Source organism: Perca fluviatilis, chromosome 1 (genome assembly GCF_010015445.1).
Source record: "Perca fluviatilis chromosome 1, GENO_Pfluv_1.0, whole genome shotgun sequence".
NCBI lineage: Eukaryota > Metazoa > Chordata > Actinopteri > Perciformes > Percidae > Perca > Perca fluviatilis.
Genome location: NC_053112.1, coordinates 41,696,858 through 41,717,699, shown reverse-complemented (window position 1 = coordinate 41,717,699; position 20,842 = coordinate 41,696,858). Strand labels below are relative to the sequence as shown.

Below are 20,842 nucleotides of genomic sequence, written 5' to 3'. Positions count from 1 at the left end.
TCTGACCAATCTAAACCCATCCAGCAAGACATCTGGCTCGATATCCGCCAACTGGCAATGATTCCATGGTCAGATGGTCAGCTTCTATCACTAATTGGTGTTATCCTCTTTTCTTCTATGTCTCATATCCACCTCCATTTTTCTTCTATCCTCCATCTATCCCATCTCACATATCCCCCCTCTCTCTGTCTATGTCCATATGTGTGTGTGTATGTGTGTGTGTGTGTGTGTGTGTGTGGTGAGAGTGGTAATAGAGCACCAGAAGGGGCTTACAGAACAATGGATCCGATACAGCGAGGAGCTTAACAGAGGAGAGAGTAAAGAGATAAACACCATCACATTTTATTAAACAGAACTCCACCTATACACTGCACCCATACCTTCAATACAGCAGATATCTATTGTTAAAGAGTTTTTGGGGGCATTTTTAGGCCTTTATTCAACAGGACAACTGAAGACATGAAAGGGGAGAGAGAGGAGGAATGACACGCAGCAAAGGGCTGCAGGTTGGAGTCGACCCTGGCCCGCTGCTTCAAGGAGTAAACCTCTATATATGGACTCTACCAACTGAGGTATTCAGGCGCCCCGCAAAGACCTGTTGTTGTATCACATTACCTTAGATTGCATTAATATCAAGGGTGTTGCAGTAGCTAATAGCTGTTTACTTAACAAGATGTTTTACAAATTTAAAGAGCCCCTATTATGCATTTTTTTTTTTTCCGTCTTTTGGTGTATTTAGTTTTTTTGTGTATGTAATAGATGTATAAATAAAAAAAACACATTTCACTCTAAATGGAGCTTTCTCTCCCACAGACAACACGTTTTCTCAACTGCCTGAATAACCTCGCCCACATTCCTGTTTGAAACTCCTCCATTAGTGATGTGATGCTGAAAAGGAGCATACTAAGAGCTCTTTAACATTAAGGAACATCCTGTAGGTCTTCTAATGGGGGGAATTAGACTAAAAGTTGGACATTTTACATTTTCAATAGAAATGGTGACAAGTCTAGTTCTAGCTCGGAAACACTGTTACTGCAACAATAAACATAATTTTTACATTCACGTGGAAGACAAACTGATATACTGTCAATCAGCAGAATTAGAAATTAAAGCTCCTAGTGAGCGGTGCATGCTGGCCTGACATATGTGCTCATCCTGGCCTGAGAGACTCCGGCACTGGATACGGGATCAGCTTTAATATCTCTCGGCTTCTCAGGACCACCCACTCCTGACCAAAAACTCTTTTGTCTTGCTTTTGCTTTGTACAACAGGCTGATGAGACAGCTGATACTTTGACTGGAGACAGCTCACTCTATCAGTCCGACGGTATTTTAGTGAGCCACATCAGAGTCGAAGAATCACTCTAAAAGCAGCAACATCCCAGCCAGCATGTCAATGTGGGCCCCAGGTTTGAGATCGTATTCCACAGGTGTGCTACTGTCACATATCATCTCATATATCCGAGTAATGTATGTTTGATCCAACTTTTAGGACTAAAAGTAAAAGCTTTTTTATATTTACCTCTAACTTACAGTAGGAAATGACACCTATCTGCTACAGATACACATACATACATATACCGATTGCCTTTATCCATCATATTGATAATAATAATATATTAATAAACTTGATTTCATAGCATTTTGTTTAGCAATGTTACAAAGCGCTTTATAAAAGGAAAAAAGACAAGGCAGATAAGATAAGATTAAGAATAAGGTTAAAGGACATAAGCACAGACAAAGTAAAGACAATAAAATGAAGATCAAATAAATAGGAATAAAAACAGTATGAAGAAAAACATATATCAACCATTTTCAAAAGCTTTCACAAAGAAGGACATTTTAAGAAGAGATTTAATAAGAAGCTGTAGAAATTAAGTAAGTTCAGTAGAGAGAGAGAGAGTTTAGTTTAGTGGGGGGTTCATTTTTGGGTAAAACGCTGCGCTTGTCACTGTCACTTTTTACCCAGCCATCCAATCACAGTGAAGGAGGGGTGGGACAATACTACATTTGTGTTAGTAACAGTGTTTACTTTTGTTTACCCTGTGCCAGACTTGACAGAACAAGTTTCAAAAGTCTTCAGTTTATTATTGGTTTCTATGGGATTTCAATTCATTTTGGTGAGATTCCGTTTCTGTTTAGTTTTTTCATTTTTCCTTATAGCCCAGGTTCTCCTGAAATAAATAATGTCTATAACTTGATTGTGAACATTATTACACAAGGAGACCAGACCTCAGAGCGTTTTAATTCATTCAAACATCTATGCTTTACAGCATTAGCATTCTATATGGGAGCACTATTGAATCCCTTTTGGGTAGTGGTAGACTGCAGAAATGTAACATATCACTGTTTTAGATGTCCTCTCCAATTAATCAATATCCTGCCCAAACGACTCCTTCTTCTGTATATTTTCCTTTATCTCTCCTCAATAACATGTATTCATCCGTCTGTATATGTCACACACTCTTCTATTTCTGTCTTCTATTCCCCCTCTCCCTCCATTTCTGTCCCCCTGCATCAATCCCCTGCTGGATAATCTGCTGCTGTAATCTGCAGTCATCTGTCATTGTTTCTCTGGATGGGACATTTGCAATGAGGCCAGATTATCATCTCATATCGTGACCTGACCAGGGGAGGAGCAGGCAAAATACACCCACTCATACACAGATGTACAAGCCACGCACACACACACGCACACACACACACACACACACACACACACACACACACACACACACACAAACACACATAGGGCGTCTCACTATCTTTGTGGGGACTCGTCATTAACATAATGCATTCCCTAGCCCCTTCCCCTAACCTTAACCATCACAACTAAATACCTAACCTTAACCCTTACCCTCACCCTAACCATAACCTAATTATAACCCTTATCCTACAACCAAGTCTTAACCCTCAAACAACCCTTTAAACTTGTGGGGTCCAGCATTTTGGCCCCACAAAGCTGTCCAGACCCCACAAGTATATTGTATTCCCAGTTTTTGGACCCCATGAACGTAGTTAAACAAGAACACACACACACACACACACACACATTAAAATGAGATCAGGATCTACCACAGTTAAAGTTTTTCTGCTCCTGTTTTTATTCCATCCATTTCCTCGCTTTGCAAAAATCCTTCATTTATGGTGTGACTGATCACTCTAGTCTCTAATCCAAAATTTTCAGAGGATTTTAATAAAAATGTTGATTGATCATCTAGGCCTAATCATTTGGATGATGGTATTTTATGTTAAAGGTTACTCTGAATGATTTTAACTAATGATAATGTCAATAAAACAAAGATTTAAAATTTGGGTCGGTACACATTCTTTCCAGGATGGCTTAGATTGTATTTTGGGTCGGTTCTGGGAGGATGGTGAAAAAACCTGTTAATATCCACTGGGTCGCCGGACTAGGACCTACTCAATTTCCCTGAGGACATCACATGAGGACCACAAATTAGTGTGAGGGTCCACTGATCTAGTATATTTATTGCCCCCCCCCTGCCCCCAGCTAACAGAGTGCAAGGTGTGCAGCCCATTCACTGTGTGTTTGCGCTGCATCTTTTTGACCTCTAGGGGGCCTCCAAGACCTCACTACCTTTGGCCTCATCCCATTTTATTTTGTAAGTTGTTTTTGATCAAATAAAATAATTGAGTGTGTGTTTGTGTGTGTTTGTGTGATTCATTTGCAAATAAAAATATCAGTTTCACAAAAAGGAAGAAGAATCATGTCCAGGCACTCAAAGTTGGTCACAAAAAGTGATAAAAAGGCTTTTGTGTCACTGCACACTCTGAGGATGGCTCAAGCCAACACGTGTTGGTGTGTTTTTAATGTCTTGCCCTATTTATTAAAGGCCTTTTTACACTTTTCGTGAAAAACTTTGAGTGCCTGGACATGTTTTTTTTATGATTTTCAAAGTCATAATTCTTCTTCCTTTTTGTGAATTATTCCCTTCCATGAGCAGAGGTGGTTAAAAGGATACCAGAATTGCTCCTGCCACTTCCATCTTTAACAATATCAGTTTGTTGGCTGAATCTGATGATGACAATGAATCAGGTTACTAGCAGGCGATTCTGCAGATTAGTTGTCATTGTATAGTAAGACAGTTGCTTGTACAAAGTCAGTTACTTTGCCCTAACCCTAACCCCTAATCCTAACCCTAATGGAAACAAAAATTCTCGGAGTGGTGGGACATTTGAAAACAATGGAAGTGCCGCCACTCCGACAATTAGACATCAATGTCGGAGTGGGGGTATGGTATGGAGTTATATTCCTATCTTTAATCAAGAGCGCATTCTTTCAATTTGAGAGCATTTCTCACTGATATTACGTTCAGATTTTGTAATAATTTCCCTCAAAACCTTGCTCTCACACTCAAATAGTCACTGCTCGCGCTTGGATTTGCTCTGCTTGTGCTCAAAGTTTGTGCTCGCGCTTGGATTTGCTCTGCTTGTGCTCAAAGTTTGTGCTCGCGCTTGGATTTGCCCTGCTTGTGCTCAAAGTTTGTGCTCGCGCTTGGATTTGCTCTGCTTGCACTCAAACTTTCTGCTTGGACTCAGATATGTTGTTGTTTGGACAGATTTCCTGCTCTCAGCTTTGAACCTTCTCCTCGCACTCAGGCTGATTCTGCTCACTTGCAAAGTTTCTGCTCTCGGATTTCTCCTGCGCGCTTGGATTTTTTTGTGTTATAACCCTATCAAAAGTCAACAACCAATAGAATGCCAGCTGTAGTGTTGACCAATGAAATGATCCCAACCCCGTTGAGGGTGCGTTCACTTTACTTTAGAACGTCTGTTGAGGGCGGCTGCACTGTAACCTGACTGTCACCAAGTTTATATATCCCCGCGCCGTTTATAGCTTTATTATAAGTATATGTCAACAATGTGCACAGAATGGTCGACGCATTTCACCTGTACCCGGCCAGGAAACGGGAGAAAGCTTTGAAGTGGGACGTATGAAGTTATGTCCACAACTATGAGGGTGAGTAACATAACTTAAGCACCTAGCTAGCTAGCTAGCATATGGCCTAGCTTGATGTCCAGAAACAAATATACGTTCTTTATTGTATAGCTAGCTAGATTGAACGACATATGACGGACAGTATGTGTATATGTGATGACCCTACTTTGTATTTTTTCCTCGTTTGGTTAACCATGTTCCTGGGATTTGGCTAATTTCATGTTAGAGCCAGTAGTAAAACATAAACTGTAATATAACTGAAAGAACACAAGAAACTGGATTGTTTGTGTCAGTTTTGTATCACTGTTGTGTGTTGTTCATCAGAATTTAGTCTTCATTCCTTCATATAACATTAGTTTGAAAATAGATTCATAGCAATCTGTATAAAACGTTGTAATGTTAAGTTCAATTTTATCACTATAATAAAAACAGATCTAGAAATGATATGGTTTCTTATTTGCTCCTTAAATAGCAGTTATTTGTTTAATTAATACAAAGCAAACTGAACTGAAAAAACAAGTATTTTGTTTTACTTTTTTTTCATCCAGGTGGGGCTGAGGGGCTTGACCCCTGTTGATCTGTGTGTGTCATATCACCAACCCATGATAGCTAGAATTCACCCTGCTACTCCAGATCTACCTGCTGTATGGCTGGCTACAGACTACAACCATCTGCAAGTTTTGTTTGTAGTGAACATCATCAACAGCTACACTTAAAGTCTCTTGGGTTCATATGGGACTTGGTTGTTCTCCATACTGCATCAAATACTATATTATTTTTTTGTGTTGTTATATTAGTACAGACAACAGTAAGTATCATTACTTAATCACAGTATATATTATTCTGGTGTACACTGTTGACTTGACTCCATGCTATTGACTATACTTTAGCTTGCCACCCCCATAACTTTACCTTAATTGCTCTTGTATAGTTAATTTATCTTCTACTAGTTGTACATACCTCCTATTTAATTGAATTATTCTTAATTTGTGTTGCCATACCTGAATCATCCCTCTTGTGAACACTAGGCCTATCTTATCTTTATTCATAACCCTGCTCACAAACTCACCTGAACCTGGGTCATCTGTTTGCCAATATCAATGTTCCTGCTACAGTAAATCCTATAGGCACATTGTACTGCTTCACCGTAGTATGAACCATACACTTTTAAGGTTTTGTGTCAAATATTGTGCAATTTGTTATGAATTACTCATTGTTTTGACAAGGTAAATTAAAAGCTATTTACCAAGTGTCAGCTCTGGTAAATTTAATTGTACTGTTTTTTTTATAAATGTTATGGAACATGAAAAACAATTTGCCTTGATCAGGGTTTTAATTTGTTGCAAATGTGAACATGGTTTTAATAATCTGTATCTTATTGCTCTGAAAAACTACAATGATTTAAGAAATATCAGTGATACTTATCAACATTTATTGAATTGATTGAATATATGGGCAGACATTACAGGCACCTATTCATGTCAACAGAGAAAACAATAATTTGTTCTCTCTTTTTATCACTTTGATTATACGCTGATGGTGCAGAAAAGGGTGAAGTCCTTGTAGATCTCTGGCACTTTGAGGACAGACCGATCCAGGAACTCTCCACTGTTGTCTTTGTATAGTATGCTCCTATTAAAGACAGATTCATAGACATCAACACGTAATATATTAGGTGTACATAGCTTGCTTTAACATCATTACTATCTTACCTTACCTTCTCGATTTGGTTTTGTGGACATCAGTAATTTTCTCTCCCAGGCCTGGTTGTGCACCCTGTGAATTTAAGCAAGAAACATAAGTGTATGTAACATGATTTTACTATTATAATTATTATTTTTACAATTGCATTATTATCAGACTTGCCAACCTTCTTGGTTTGTGCTACTGCTGCCTGTCCTCTGCACACAGGTGAGTAATGTGCTGACTGGCACAGGTCCATGCACATAGTGCAGCTGTGATGCAGCTCAACAGGGGTACTTCAGTCACACCTGGAAGAAGAGAAACAAACCAACAAAATACTTGTTCTTTCTGCTCAGTTTGCTTTGTATTAATTAAAAAATTACATTTAAGTTGCAAATAAAGCATATCATCTCTAGATCTGTTTTATTAGTGGTGAAATTGTACTTAACAGACTGGGTCCGTGTACTTTTTCGTTCATTTGATTTTCATTTCATAAACAGGTATTAAAAAACAAATGGTTATTTGATTTTCGTTTTTAAATCATGGGGATCAGACCTCCGGTGCTGGGTCTAATATTCTAATATTAGCTGCTGCAGCTAGCGCAGCTAGCTACCAGCCCTGTGAGCTTGGTCCCCGCGGTTCGCTCCCGGTGCTGACTGACTCTGGTCCGTCTGCAGAGCTGGCGTTACCCGCTCTAGCTGACCTGGGAATCTAACGCGCCGTGATTTATTCATATTTTATTTACTTTGCAGTGATATGCTATGCACTGATGTCAGGCAGGCTTGCTGCTGCTTTTAGTCTGAGCCTGTGAGATAACTAAACTTCCTTTGAATATAACGTATGCAAATAGACGGAATAAATAAAAGTCCCCGGAAATAAATATAAGTAAAACATATGTATTTAGGCTATTGAACTATAATGACTAATGCCTATATATGTATTGCCTCATTTATGTATTTCATGTTCCATTTCATAGCCATATTTATTATGTAAGGGGCAAGGGGCAAAATGGATCAGTCGCTCAGGAAGTTATAGACTACAGTTTCCCTCAACAGCAGCCGGACATTCTAACGCTTAACGTGAAAAGCTTAACGTGGTAACTTAATGTACCTAAACAATGATCAATCAGATATCAATCAGTTATCAGTCACATAAAGTCCATAATAATTGGACTTTGGGTTAGATTTTTTTGACAGTTTTCAGTGGTTATGATGAGCAATATGAGAGAGAAATTTGGTAATCATTGATCATTGTTTGGGTACATTAAACCACGTCTATTTGTTTCTGGACATCAAGCAGGCCATATGCTAGCTAGCTAGCTAGCTAGGTGCTTAAGTTATGTTACTCTGACTCACCCTCGTAGTTGTGGACATAACTTCAACGTCCCACTTCAAAGCTTTTCCCGTTTCCTGACGGGTGCAGGTGAAAGTGCGTCGACCATTCTGTGCACATTGTTGACATATACTTATAATAAAGCTATAAACGGCGCGGGGATATATAAACTTGGTGACAGTCAGGTTACAGTGCAGCCGCCCTCAACAGACGTTCTAAAGTAAAGTGAACGCACCCTCAACGGGGTTGGGATCATTTCATTGGTCAACACTACAGCTGGCATTCTATTGGTTGTTGACTTTTGATAGGGTTATAACACAAAAAACCCCAAAGCGCCAGGAGAAATCCGAGAGCAGAAACTTTGCAAGTGAGCAGAATCAGCCTGAGTGCGAGGAGAAGGTTCAAAGCTGAGAGCAGGAAATCTGTCCAAACAACAACATATCTGAGTCCAAGCAGAAAGTTTGAGTGCAAGCAGAGCAAATCCAAGCGCTGAAGCACAAACTTTGAGCACAAGCAGGGGGCGGGCCAAAACAAAAACAAAAAAAAAAAAAAAAAAAAAAACCAAAAAAAACGCAAGCAAAGTGACTATTTGAGTGTGAGAGCAAGGTTTTGAGGGAAATTATTACAAAATCTGAACGTAATATCAGTGAGAAATGCTCTCAAATTGAAAGAATGCGCTCTTGATTAAAGATAGGAATATAACTCCATAGTATGGCGGAATGGATGGCGGAACCCGCCAAAATGTCATATAGTTGTTGGTTAATTGGATGCACAAACCGACAGGAGGCCAGCCTTGGTTGTGTTTCTACAGAATCCCATCTCAGAACGAAAACCCAGAGAGGAAGACATTGTGGATTTACACAATTATATGTGCCACTGAACACTGACACTGAAACTGACCACCCATGCAACCAACGCCTGCGGTCAAGCTAACCGTATCTCCACTCACTGAAAAAGGAGCGAAAAAGATCCATCATCTATAGCTGCTGTAATCCTGTAAAAATGCAAATCACCAAAAGAACCAATGAAATGCCTCCTCGCCCCTCCCGTGTATGGGTCTGAGCTCAAAGCTCGCATCGCCGCATCGCTAACAGTAGTCATGTCTGTTTTAAACATTCACTATGATAATATTAGCTGTTTGCTTGTCACACGGCAGATAATTTATTTGGTTATAATTTTGTGCAAGTTTGTTTTGGTTTGCTGTACTATATTTATTCCTGATTTGTGTGTTTTGCATGTTTATTAATTTATTTGCTGTGCTAACATTTTTGTTTGCTTTTTACTAGTTGCTTTTGGTATTTTGGTTCATATAATAGTTTTTTGAGTTTCTGCCATGCACCCCTGTGGACAATTAACCTGACTGAGGACATAAACTGACAACCTAAGCCAGTTTTGGGCAGGGGCCCAAGGGACCAATCATTGACCAGGAAATGGGGTTGTAGGTGGGGCCACTGGGGCAGAAACCAGGAAATACATGGGAGGACGACAGGTGAAAAACAACAAATGGAGAGCAGACACAAACGAGAGAAGTGAGCAGAGGTGAGCACAAGGAGAAACATGGGTGAAGAAGAGACGCAGTGACGGGATGTAGCCACTCACTGGGAGAGTGGCGACGGCTGGACGAGCTGTTGGACGCCAGACGAGCGTTCCATGGCATGGTGGGTCACTGCCTGAGAGTCCCTGAGCAGCCAAAGGCCGCTGGACACAGACGAGCGTATCAGGACGTGTAGTATCACCGCATGATGTTCTGGAGCGGCGCCGAGTTAGGCTTCCCCATTTTTGTTTTTTATGTGGACCTCTGGGTTGGGACATTGTCTTTTAATCTTTTTAGGTTTTATAAATATTTTCCTTTTTTCAAATTGTGTTTTTGTACCAGTCTTTCAACATCTTATCACAGTTTTTCTTGTTACTTTTCCTGCGATAAAATCACTTATTATTTTATCCGTACCCTGCCCTTGTCGTCTTGTTCCTTTGGGTTGCCAATGCAATTCAATTCAATTCAGTTCAGTTCAATTCAATTCAATTCAATTCAATTCAATTTTATTTATAGTATCAAATCATAACAGGAGTTATCGCAAGACACTTTATAGATATAATATACAAAGACCCAACAACTCCAGTGATTCCCCGAAGAGCATTTTAGTATATCAGTGGTGAGAAAAACTTCCTTTAAGGGAGAAACCTCGGACAGACTCAGGCTCTTGGTAGGCGGTGTCTGACGGTGCCGGTTGGGGGTGTGATGAACAGTGGCAATAATAGTCACAATAAAGATAATGGAACAGTGACTAGAAATAGTAAATGTAGTAGTTCATGGCATAGCCGAGCACAGCAGAGCATAGCAGGGCGTAGCAGGACGTAGCAGCAGGACCACGGCAACAGCTGCAACCATGATTTAGGGGCCACCCTAATCCAAGGAAACAAAAACATAAGGACTCCGGGGAATAAGCTCCCCAGAGCTAGGTTAGTAACGAGCATTTCTGGGACATGGATGCACACAGATGGAAAGAGAGAAGAGATAGAAGCTCAGTGTGTCAAAGGAGCTCCCCCGGCAGTCTAAAACTATAACAGCATAATTAAGAGAGACAGGTTAAGGAGAGGAGCCTGGTCGGGCTAGAACTCTCCCCCGCCGGATCGGGCTGTACTGGCCTGCCTCCCTCTACTTTGATTATATCATTGATTATATGGTAGATAAATCTGACGACTATGAAGAGAAGCAGAGAAGAGAAGGGGTGCCACATCTGCAGACATACACCCTCCGCCGGTCTGGCTGAACGCTGCAATTCCTCACTCCCTAACTATAAGCTTTATCGAAGAGGAGAGTTTTAAGTTTAGTCTTAAATGTGGTGACGGTGTCTGCCCCCTGAACCCAGACTGGAAGCTGGTTCCACAGGAGCGGAGCCTGATAGCTGATGGCTCTGGCTCCCATTCTACTTTTAGAGACTCTAGGAACCACAAGTAACTCTGCATTCTGGAAGCACAGTGCTCTACTGGGGCAATAAGGTACTATGAGCTCTTCAACATATGATGGTGCTTGACCATTTAGAGCTTTGTAGGTCAGAAGAAGGATTTTAAATTCAATCCTGGATTTTACAGGAAGCCAATGCAATGCAATATAGGAGAAATATTATCTCTTTTCTTAATTCTTGTCAGAACACGCGCTGCAGCATTCTGGATCAGCTGGAGAGTCTTAAGGGTTTTATTTGAGCATCCTGATAGTAAGGAATTAGAATAGTCCAGCCTGGAAGTAACAAATGCATGGACTAATTTTTCAGTGTCGTGTTGAGACAGGATGTTCCTAATTTTGGCAATGATATGAAGGTGAAAAAAGGCTGTTCTTGAGGTTTGTTTTAAGTGGGCGTTAAAGGATATATCCTGATCAAAAAAAACTCCTAGATTTCTGACAGTAGAGTTGGAGGCCAGGGCAATACCATCTAGAGTAGCTATATCTTTCGATAACAAGGTTCGGAGGTGTTTAGGGCCCACTTCAGTTTTGTCTGAGTTTAACATCAGAAAATTGTAGGACCAACCGTGCCTTTAATGTAAAGTTCCTTAATACCAGCTGAGGTCACACATTGCAATCCTCATTTCAATTCAAGGCAACCCAAACACAACTATTAAATGTATTGTTAGTTTGAAGAGATTGCTGGAGTGGACAGAGTTTACATGTAGGCAGTGAACACCAGTACTGACTGTCAGCTGAGGGTACAGACACAATGAACACAGTGAACACAAGTGTTGTTAAAAGCCAGAGCTGAGATGTGTGATGATGAACATCTGAATGAACAATCCACCTCAACCGTGACTTCACTGTGCTGGAGACGAAAGGAGAAAGTGGGAGGAAGAAAGAAACAGAGGCAGACAAAAGAGAAGACAATAGACCAATGAAAGGAATCAGGAGGGATTGAAAGAAACACTAGCAGACAACAAGGAAGAAAAAGAGAGAAGGTGACTGGGAGAGAGGGGGGAAAATAAACAGGTTACGACAGAAATAACACAAACAGGAAGTTGGTGTCAACGGCAGAGGAAACCACATCTCTGCACTTAGTAACCACCTTCTCTCTCTCGCTCTCTCCTCCTCTCAGTCTCTCTGTCTTCTCCAAAATCTACATTTTCCACTCACCTACTTCAAAGACAACAAATCAGGTCAAACATAACTCAGATCATTTTACTGAAAGCAAAAGGTTTACAGTATTAATCCAAAAAATCACAAACAGTCAACAAAAGAAACACAACTTATGTTACAATGTCAGTGAATCAGATTTCACTGAATACATCTTCCCACAGTTTAATATATTTTTTTAAAACTTCTGAATAAAGGAATATTCAAACATTTTGGAAACTTTGGGGATTTTCTCAGTTTGATCACTGTTTGTCCTGTACAGAGTTAGGTCCGCAATGCGTTTCCTCTATCCTAGCATACAAACTGGAAGGAGGAAACTGATAGCCTATACTAAAGTGAAAAATATACCTTCTAACAACTCCAAAGCTGTCGCTTGTTTGCTAACAAGCTAGTCACCAAACTATCCAAGAGTCAACACCCAACCCCCTTCAGGACCATAGCACTGCAGTGAGTGCATTGGATGAAGGCTCACTGAATGCCAACCCAACACATTCTGACTCCCATCACGTCAGAAAGAGATGCTTGGTCAGGTGCCTTTGGCGTTTGTTGTTGACGCAAAGAGTCTTTAGGGTCATACTTAGACACACTTGGTCGCGACTCTTGGCATCACTTTTTGATGCTCTGGGTCGGGACTCTTGGCATCATTATTTGGCGCTTTCGGGACTCGCATCTGGCTGTTTTAGCATCACATTAAGGCACGCTTGGTTGGGACTCTTGGTGTCAGTTTTTGACGCTCTGGGTCGTGACGTACGAGACTGTTATGTTTAGGAAAAGATCATGGGTGGGGTCAAAAGATGTACGTTTCAGTGACATTTAGGTCTTTCATACTACTCTCTACCGTTGTCTCTCTTAATACTACATCATCTTACAGCGCCGTGGTCAAGCTGATGCTATGCCCGGTGCGTTCCATACAGACGCTAAAGGGTGATTTTTCTGTTGGTATCTGACGCTGAGAGACACTGACCAAGCATCAGTATTTTACAAGTTGGAAGTGAGAACGGGTTGGCCAACCACTGCGCCCAGCAGCGGTCATTTAACAAGTAGCTCCAATGCTAACTGCTAAAAGCAGAATGTCATTATGTACTGTAATGGTGGCTAATAAGTGGTTTTACTTTAAAGGTTCCGTTAAAATATGACATCTTAGTATAACTTCAGTCAGATTGACATAATTTGTTCTGCGCTCATTTCCAGTTTCATGATTAAAAAGGCTGCTAAATTGAGTTTAGATACGATATTATACATTGACAGTCGTAAATACTGACTGTTACAGCTGAAGTTTTAGTACATGATGCAGAAAATGCAGGTATAGCAAGAGGTGAATGATCAGTTTTACATCATCCTGAATAATGTCTTGATAAGACAAACAGAGGTGCTGTTAAATTAACACATATGTTTGACCCAAAGATGGTGATGATGAAGATGATGATGATGATGATGATGATGCAGGAAGAACAGGCGTTTCAGAAGTTGTAATCACTGTTCCTGTTGGATGAAGGCTCTCTGCTGTCACTGACTGCCAGTCGCTCCAGAGCTGATTAGACACACAGGGATTTAAACCAATAGAGCGACTGGAGGAGCACTATATGACTGTATGGTTGGTGTAACGTGTGTTTTGTGTGTGTGAGTGTGTGTGTGTGTGTGTGTGTGTGTGTGTGTTACCAGGGTAGGACAGTCTCTTCTCTGCGTCATTGGTTTTAACTGCAGTTTTTCCTCGATGGTAAGACACTGAGACAGAGACATGGACAGGTGACAGACTAACTTTAAAAAGGATACATTTACTGTTATTCTATATTGTTCTTATTGTCAACTAATCTCATGTGCTGACTCAGACCAACAATGTGTTCGTCCGTCTCTCAATGACTTCCCTACTCTGTCTGTGGCTCTCCTAATCAGTTCCTGCTGAAGACGTTCATCTTTAAAAACAGCTCACAAATAGATAGTTTCTAGTTTTTTTTAAACACAGCTGGTCAGTGTCCTTTTTAAAAAAACAAAAAAACAGGAGGAGTTTTCAGCAGAGGATGAATCCCCATGAAGTGCTATAGTGAGTATTTGTGTTAGCATGGTGGTGTGTGTGGGATTGAGTCAGAATAAAGTTCAGTGTGTGTGTTGATAGTGATGAAGGAACAGTGAACAGTGTGGCTCACTGATGTGTGTTTAATAGTTTGTGGACAACAATGGAGCTCTATGCACAGCAAAGAAGATAGATCAGGCTCCGGATACATACATAATCAAATGTACAAATCACTTATCCTTTAACGATTACCTTTAATGAGTACATGTATGTTGGTACATGTACAAATTATTATTTCCTTCAGAAGCCCCATGTAAACTGTGTGTGTGTGTGTGTGTGTGTGTGTGTGTGTGTGTGTGTGTGTGTGTGTGTGTGTGTGTGTGTGTGTGTGTGTGTGTGTACTGGGTGTGTGCGTTTGTTCGACTCACCACTGTGACTCTGTGTAGGTCCGACCCAGCGATTCTGCCTCCTCTCTGAAACTGAAAACCAACACAGCAACCAAAGCGTTCAACATGCATGTAGACACTACAGGGATCATTCAGAGAACTGTCAGCTGGAGATTTTCTTTCAGTCTGAAAGTCCTAGTAAACTGTACGTGGCTCTGTTTTTGTGAAACATGGTGAGGTTTTTGACTGCAGTGACTTGTATATACTACACTTTGCATGTCGCCAAGAATTACACATTTTACTAAAAATGGGAATGTTGCTGGGCATGTCTAGTCTTCATTGTCAGTGCGCACAGATTTAAAACCGTTTCACGAATTGCAAATCTGGGGGTATGGCTTGGATTTACACATTGCAGAGATAATGTAAGGGTCACTAGGGCTTCTGTAAGAGGTGACTGTTACACTCAATTTAGGAAGACTAAATTTGGTCAATCAGCTTTTTCATTTACTGTAGTAGAAAAGTGGAATTTAATTCCACTTCATATTAGAAATTGTGCAAGTCTCAGCAGTTTTAAAATGTCCTTAAAGACTTGGCTGAAGGCAAATCAACTATGTGATCATTGACCTTTTTATAATATGGAATGTATATTTGTATATTTGTTTATGTATGAGTAATGCTTGTCACATGTTTTGTTGATTTTTTTTCTGTTTTTGATAGTATTGTCTATATTGTCTATATTGTCCTTTTATCTCCCTTGCCCAGGGACCACAGATGTAAATTAGCTGTATAGCTAACTCTGGTACAGGGCTTGAACTGTGCATGGTCCCTGACAAATAAACTAATAAAAAAAACTAAAAATAAGTTAGTTTTTTTCTTCTACCATGTGACCCCAGCGGGGCTCCATACTAGTCGGATAGAATTCATTGGATTTAAACAACAGCCCTTCTTGACTAAATCTTAAATCTGACAAGACCTAATCGCTAAATATCAGAGTTTTCAGATCAGTATTAGGTCACTAAGTACTGATTCCACACAAACGTGTGTGTGTGTGTGTGTGTACTCACATCTCTTCTGCAGGGCTTTGACAGTGGGTCTGGTGAAGCGGATCAGAATCAGGAGCAGCAAAAAGCAGCAGAGCAAAGCTGTCACCACTTTGTAGGCCTGGAGCTGTCCTTGGACTACATCTACATCTACACACGCGCGCACACACACACACACACACACACACACACACACACACACACACACACGGGGTGTAGTAGCCATTTAGTTTCCACTAGCGTAGTAAACATGTACAATTAAGATATCTGTAAAACAATTTTGACTAATATATTTTCACAAATATGGATATCAGTAATTCCTTTTTCGCTAAAAATAATAACAATTACAGATATCTACAATGAATTTCCATATGTTAAAAAAGGATTTTGACCTGTGGAAATGTCATTACAGATATCAATAATTGCATTTCCCATTTGTCCGGCAGATCAACAAACCATTTTGGAAATACCACTGCTCAACGTTTTAATGACTAAAGAGTATAAAATGTCAACCCACAACAGGACACACACACACACACATCCACGATGACACACCTGTGCATTGGACCCTCAGTGTGTCACAGTCGGGCTGCTCTTCTGCTCCGCTCGCTGTGATGTTATAACCTTTCTGCTTGCCTCGGCCTTTGAGCAAGGGCGGCGTGTCTGTACAGCCTTTTTGGTTCTTACAAACATTTCTCAAAAGACTCTGAAAGTTTGTTCCACTGCCATGACAGACGGGCAGGGAGGAGATGGAGGGATGGTACAGGTTCAGGTTCACATCTCCTTCACATGTCCTGTACCATGTGATTGTGAGGAGGCCCAGGGCAGCCACAAGCCTGCTTGGGTTAGAGCTTGGGCCAGCAGTGGATGCTGAAGGCAAGAGACTGGTGGGGCTAGGGGGTGTGCTGGTGGGGACAGAATCAGTGACGTTTTGCCCAAGTGATGTTTGGTCTGCTGCAGGGGGACAGAGATGAGTTAACAGTTTGGAGAACACAGATCAACACACTGTGCCAAAAGAGGAGTATCTCTGTTCTGGCCTACATCAATATCAAACCAGTATTCATTTAACTCCTCATTCTCCTGGATGTCCAAACATGCTGGGTCCACGTGTTGACACCAACCCAACTGTTACACTGTGAAACCAGAACTTTACATTGGACCTTTGGGTAGAATTTGACAGTTTAAGTTTGATTATTTCAGAAGATTTCTCTCAACATTGTCCTATTGCTGTTTAGCTAGTAAAAGTGTGCATCTGCTCCTCTGTGTTACTTTCAGTATGTCTATGTACTCACAGCGGGTACATTTTACATGTAGTACTTTCTGCCTCTCAGGCAACATACGAGCTCAACTAGCTTCTTGGAGAGTGTGTGCAGGAAAAAAGATGCTAGAGAAAGGACAGTGCTGTTTAGTACTTCTACAACTATTATTTCTAGTCATAGTTCTACTATCTTTATTGTTACTATAATTGCCACTGTTCATCATAATGACTGCTATAATTATTATGAATCATATTTCTCCATATCTGTATATCTGGATCAGTGTCTCTGTGTGCCAACTGCCAGCAGCAGATGGCCGCCCACCAAGCACCAGTTGAATCAACACAGTTTTAATCCCAGTCTGAGAGATATAAAAAATAAAAAAATAAAAAATTGTGCATCCCAACAAACCAGTTACAAACTGCAGCATGGATTCAGCTTCAGCGTTTGTGTTTAAATTTACGTATTTTATTTACTTAATCTAAGTTTGAACTTTTAGAGGTTTATAGTACTGTGCAGAGTTCTCCTGTTCTCCTCTGGGCCCACGACTGTCTGTACACAGTAGGGTTATAGTCTTTATGTTACAAAATCATTCAGCTGAAAACGTGCTCAGCAAATTTGATGCACAAATGAGTAATTTATGCTCTTAATATTGGTTACGGTCTTCTGGGTTGATAGAGCGTTCCTACAGCAGACAGTGGGACTCGTCCTGGTAGGCAGAGCAAAGTGTGATCAACGCCGTCACGGTGGCTCCATTTTGGTGAGCGAGCAAGTCATACCAGTGAGCCACCAGAGGCCTGTACTACGAAGCAAGATTTGGCGTTCAGGTTCAACCCAGGGTTTTGTGTATCACGACGGTGGATCACTTGTTACCGGGTTAAATCACCGTGGTAATTTATGCTGAACACCTAACCTGATCGGGAGCAGGTAATGTTGGAGATTAGAGATCAACTGGTGTAAAAGCACCGCCTACTGACAAATCAATACTCGATTGATAACGGCGTCATCGTCCTTAGAAGATCCGGTGGGGCTCAGTGCGTGGAGAGAGAGAGGTGCGCTCATAAAAGTTAAAACATTTAGAGACCAACAACCCCGTTAACATTCCCTGATGGGTATTTTTATGAATGATATAGATTTAAGTGGAGGGAATTACATATAGGCTATTTCAGCCGTGTGTTGCCAATGTGCACATCGGTTTGAATTATGTTTTTATTTTTTTTTATTACCACTGCCAGAGTTGCAACTGGAATAAAAGGCTAAAGCAACGACAGTTTATGGAAAGCACAAGTGTAATTATGATCAGATCTTGTGCCTGACTGATGGGTTGATGATAACGTTGTGATTTACGCATTTACAGCGTTGGCTATTTTTTTGCCAGCTTTCCTTCCTGTTTTAGGAAGCAGCGACTGTATTGTGTTTTGCCTGTTAAACCGTGTCTGTGTTCTTCATATTTATGTAGAATTATAGTTCCTCTTCTTATGTAAAATATGCGGCTCTGGTAGATGTTTGCGATACATCATGCTGTGCAAACACCGCCTCTTTTATGTGAACGCTGGATTGGGAAAACCTGGTTTGTTTTAACTAGTTGTGAACCACCATCGTGACTAGGGTTAGGTACCGTAACACGGTGCCAATAGGGCACTGGTTCCGACGTAAATGGTAACGAGGCCGAATAAGAACGAAAATTTCGGTGCCTGACTTTTTTTTTTCAGAAGCATCGCTGCATGGGACGTTAAGTTACTGTTAGCTAGCAGCTGGATTAAACACAATGGTTAAAATGCTGACAGCTTACGTTAAGCAGTGTAAAGTGTGACTGTATTTCCCTGTGGAGGATTCCAACACCGGGACGTAACAGTCTGCAGCCTGTCTGTCGAAAAAACAACACAAGCGGTGCGTTTACTTGAAACTCGCCAACCTTGTGGTGCATTTTAAATTATTGTAAAATACCCTTTTCCCATCTGGTGCTTGTTTTTGTCATTTACCAGCAATTTACTGGTGAAATAAGTAATAGTTATAAGTTATTGTTATTACATTATTAATCATCATTTAATTTTGACCATATGTCCTTAGCAATAAACAAGCCTTTCTTTAATGTCACCAACTGTCGTTTTGTACTCCTTTTTTATATTTTATATTATATACATTATAAATATATTATATATATTTCTGTTCAGGCACCGTTTTAAAAGTATCGTTTTAGCACTGGTATCAGAAAAAACCCAAACGATACCCAACCCTGGTCGTGACACAGGTTATGCGGGACCGTGGTTGTTAGGTTAGGTGAAGCCAGGTAACTGAAATAAAACCAGGGCATGTTGATCCTGCTTCCTAGTACAGGCCTCAGGGCATCGGTACAAGAACAACAGGCCATGACCATGATGAGGTCATCAGTCCACCTATTGATTGGCTGTGGGAAAACCTTTCTTCCTTTGAGTGGACACATTTCTGCTGCAGGCTGGACTGCTGAGAGACCTCTGACCATCTCTCAGTGTTGTGGTACTCAAGATCAGTCTTTTTAAAGGTCCCGGTCTCGGAACCGACTGCATTTTTACTCGGTCTTGTCTCTGTCTCAGCGTGTACGTGTAAGTGACGCTAGCGAAGCTAGCTAACTAATGTTATCAATCTGCCAATCTTTCAGATCAATTTGAGGAGTGACTCTGGTTAGCATTTATGGTGTCATGTTATTGTGTCATGCAGGGTGGGAATCACACTGGTCTGGTCTTTGTCCTGTCTCGGTCTCTATACACTCTGGTCTTGGTGATGACCTGGTCTCGGTTTTAAATGATTTAGAAATACTACAGTGCTATTATTAGCATACACCAGTGTACGCTAATATTTCAAGCAAAAAGCACAACATATTTTTTAGCTTGACTTATTTTAAAATTTCCCATGTTGAGTTAATTCAAACAGCAGTGAACAGCAGATTTCACCTTTCTAAATTGTCGCTAAATCTATTTTATTTCTAGATCTGAGCACTACTAGTATATGAATCACTCATATTATATTTAGATTTAGCTCAACTCTTCAGGTGATTTTACAACCAAACAAGACAAGTCAGTAGAACTGGCAGCCACAGATGACAAAACATCTTACTACATAATCAACACCAAAGTCAGCTTTGTCTAGCAGCCCTGAGGCTGCTGCGCTACGGTTAACTGCTGCTGCGCTACGGTTAGCAGCTGCTGCGCTACGGTTAGCAGCTAAGCTACAGTTAGCACCAATAACTGGCCATTCTTCAGTGTGTCAGGCGACACACATTAAAGTTGAGACATTTTAACTTTCTGGGAAATATTAGTTTAGTTTATTATAAGGATCCCCGTTAGCTGACTTGTAGACGACCAGCTAGTCTTCCTGGAGTCCAAAACAACATTAAATCAGACAATATTAACTATTCATGACACATGAACAAAAAAAATAAACATAACAATATCTACGTAAGAAACAAAATAACAAGCAAAACAACCAAAAAAAACCAAAACAAGAATATATATTGAAAACAAATATCTTGGGAAATATCTTGGACAGAAATGGAAAGTTCTTCATGCAAAACTTATTCTATATTGTTTTTGTCTCATATTTGTCTTATTTGTTGGGTAGTGGATACATTTAAAAATATGTTCTGTTTTCTGTCATGTTGTGCTCAAGTTTGTGTCTTAAGTGGTAGCCTACTGTTGCTAGAGTTACACTTTAATATTGTATGAGCGGTTGAGGCCCAGTATCTCGTTGGGCTAAGGCTAATATTATACCAAAGCAGTTTATTTGCCTGCTTCTCCTATTTTCTTTTAATATTCTATATGTCCCAATAGTAATGTGAACTTACCAGCAGTGATGAGTAAAAGAGTTGAGATGGTCACAACAGTCTTGAGATCCATCCCAGGAACGAGTAGAGGAAGAAGACAGACGGAGGGACAGGCGGGAGGAGAACAGACGCCACAAATCAGATCAAGACGGCGACAACAGAAAAACAGATGAGAAAGGAAACGGTGCAGAGGTGTAAAACTCCTCTCTCTCTCTCTCTCTCTCTCTCTCTCTTTCTCTCTACATACAGTGAA

At 40.6% G+C, this 20,842-nt stretch overlaps 1 protein-coding gene across 2 annotated transcripts; it reads right to left on the bottom strand.

Moving 5' to 3' along the window:
* Positions 1 to 13,461: 13,461 nt before the first annotated feature.
* LOC120565544 lies at positions 13,462 to 20,841 on the bottom strand. 2 transcript variants are annotated; one of them, XM_039811428.1, is made up of 6 exons: positions 20,611 to 20,839; positions 16,090 to 16,488; positions 15,559 to 15,684; positions 14,537 to 14,587; positions 13,757 to 13,822; positions 13,462 to 13,628 (listed from the first exon to the last, which is right to left on the bottom strand). In XM_039811428.1, the coding sequence occupies exons 1-6, from the start codon at positions 20,660 to 20,662 to the stop codon at positions 13,558 to 13,560; spliced, it is 765 nt and encodes a 254-aa protein (XP_039667362.1). In that variant the 5' UTR covers positions 20,663 to 20,839; the 3' UTR covers positions 13,462 to 13,557. The 2 variants fall into 2 exon arrangements, with proteins under 2 accessions (XP_039667362.1, XP_039667371.1); XM_039811437.1 differs by lacking the exon at positions 13,757 to 13,822 and having other exon boundaries at positions 20,611 to 20,841.
* Position 20,842: the final 1 nt, after the last annotated feature.

Coding starts and splice junctions, on each gene's coding strand:
- LOC120565544 (XM_039811428.1), bottom strand. CDS start 20,662: ATGGATCTCAAGACTGTTGTGACCATCTCAACTCTTTTACTCATCACT. Junction 14,588..15,558: donor CAAAGCCCTGCAGAAGAGAT/GTGAGTACACAC, acceptor GTTGGTTTTCAG/TTTCAGAGAGGAGGCAGAAT. Junction 13,823..14,536: donor ACCTACACAGAGTCACAGTG/GTGAGTCGAACA, acceptor TCTCTGTCTCAG/TGTCTTACCATCGAGGAAAA.